At 48.0% G+C, this 1,126-nt stretch overlaps 1 protein-coding gene across 1 annotated transcript; it reads right to left on the bottom strand.

Annotated features, from left to right (window-relative positions):
• Positions 1 to 562: 562 nt before the first annotated feature.
• Positions 563 to 854, bottom strand: Pmar_PMAR005565 (hypothetical protein; the record flags this gene model as incomplete). Its single annotated transcript, XM_002775051.1, has 1 exon — positions 563 to 854. A coding segment is annotated over one exon (292 nt), but the record flags the coding sequence as incomplete, so codon positions are not given.
• Positions 855 to 1,126: the final 272 nt, after the last annotated feature.

The following is a 1,126-nucleotide window of genomic DNA, read 5'->3' as shown; positions in this document are numbered from 1 at the left end:
GACCCTATATGGGTGAGCAGCTTGGTGACGTTCTCAAGTAGTGATCGTGTAAGGGGTCTTGAGGAGGAAGTCACGAAGATTAGTTCGTTCCTCTGAACCTCGTGAATGACATCGTCGTCCATGGTAGACAACTCACCAACACCACCAGGTTGAAGACGGAGAGGACGTATGACAACCGTGTCAGAGTCGTTAGCGTCTTCAACAACAGAAGCAAGCCCTTGATAGGTAGGAGCCGTAGAGATCACCAACCAACCTTGTCGTAGATGAACATCACTACGAACAGAGACACCGAATCTCAGAGTAGGATTTATACGCCCCCCTGGTGTGGATGATGTAACATCAGGAGTAGAACTTACGGCTCTGGAAGGTGTTGAACTGGTCCCTCCACTATCTAGAACTTCTGGCGGCTGCACCGAACTAGAGGCTTCGACTGCTGTTGAATCCTGACAATCGATAGAACCGGCCGAACCATTAGACCTCGGAGACAGTGGGAGTTCTTCACTATGCGGAAGTGGTGGACAATCTTCCCGAATGAGGTCATTAGAGCTAGATGAGAACTTACCAGCAACTAGCTGTTTGGCTCGGCGTAGGGTGATTTTAGACTGATCAGTGCCATCAGTACTAGCAGGCATGGTCACAAGGTCACCGTTGGTATCCTGATAGACTCTAGTACCCTTTTCATAGTGGTCATAGATGAGAGATTGTAAGGCTCTAGCCGGTACCAAGTTCTTGAGAGAAGCATAGACCAGCTTAGAATGCTCCGGACCATTCTCTATAGAGTTACCGTCGTCCGAAACACGTAGTTTCCCACCGTAATCATTCGGTAGGAGTATACCTTCGAACAGATATGCCATAGCAGTGCCAGCAAGTCGAACGACAGTTAGAGGACCTCTCCATGTAGAACTCAGGTGTCGACCAATAGCAGAGTCACTTGTCTCGCTAATATAAACCAAGTCGTAGAGTTCCAGCCTATAGTCTTGTGGAGATTCCCTAATAGAACGCTCACGTAGATCTGCTTGCTTTTGTTGCCAGGCATCGACGTATTCCTGGACAGTAATCTTGATCTTCTCTTGTTGATCAGCTAGAGTTGGTAGTAGAGACCTTACATAGGGCAAATAGTCAACGT

This window comes from Perkinsus marinus, assembly GCF_000006405.1.
Source record: "Perkinsus marinus ATCC 50983 genomic scaffold scf_1104296956834, whole genome shotgun sequence".
Taxonomy (NCBI): domain Eukaryota; phylum Perkinsozoa; order Perkinsida; family Perkinsidae; genus Perkinsus; species Perkinsus marinus.
The sequence above is the reverse complement of the archived record's forward strand: the minus strand, read 5'-3'. Positions and strand labels throughout refer to the sequence as shown.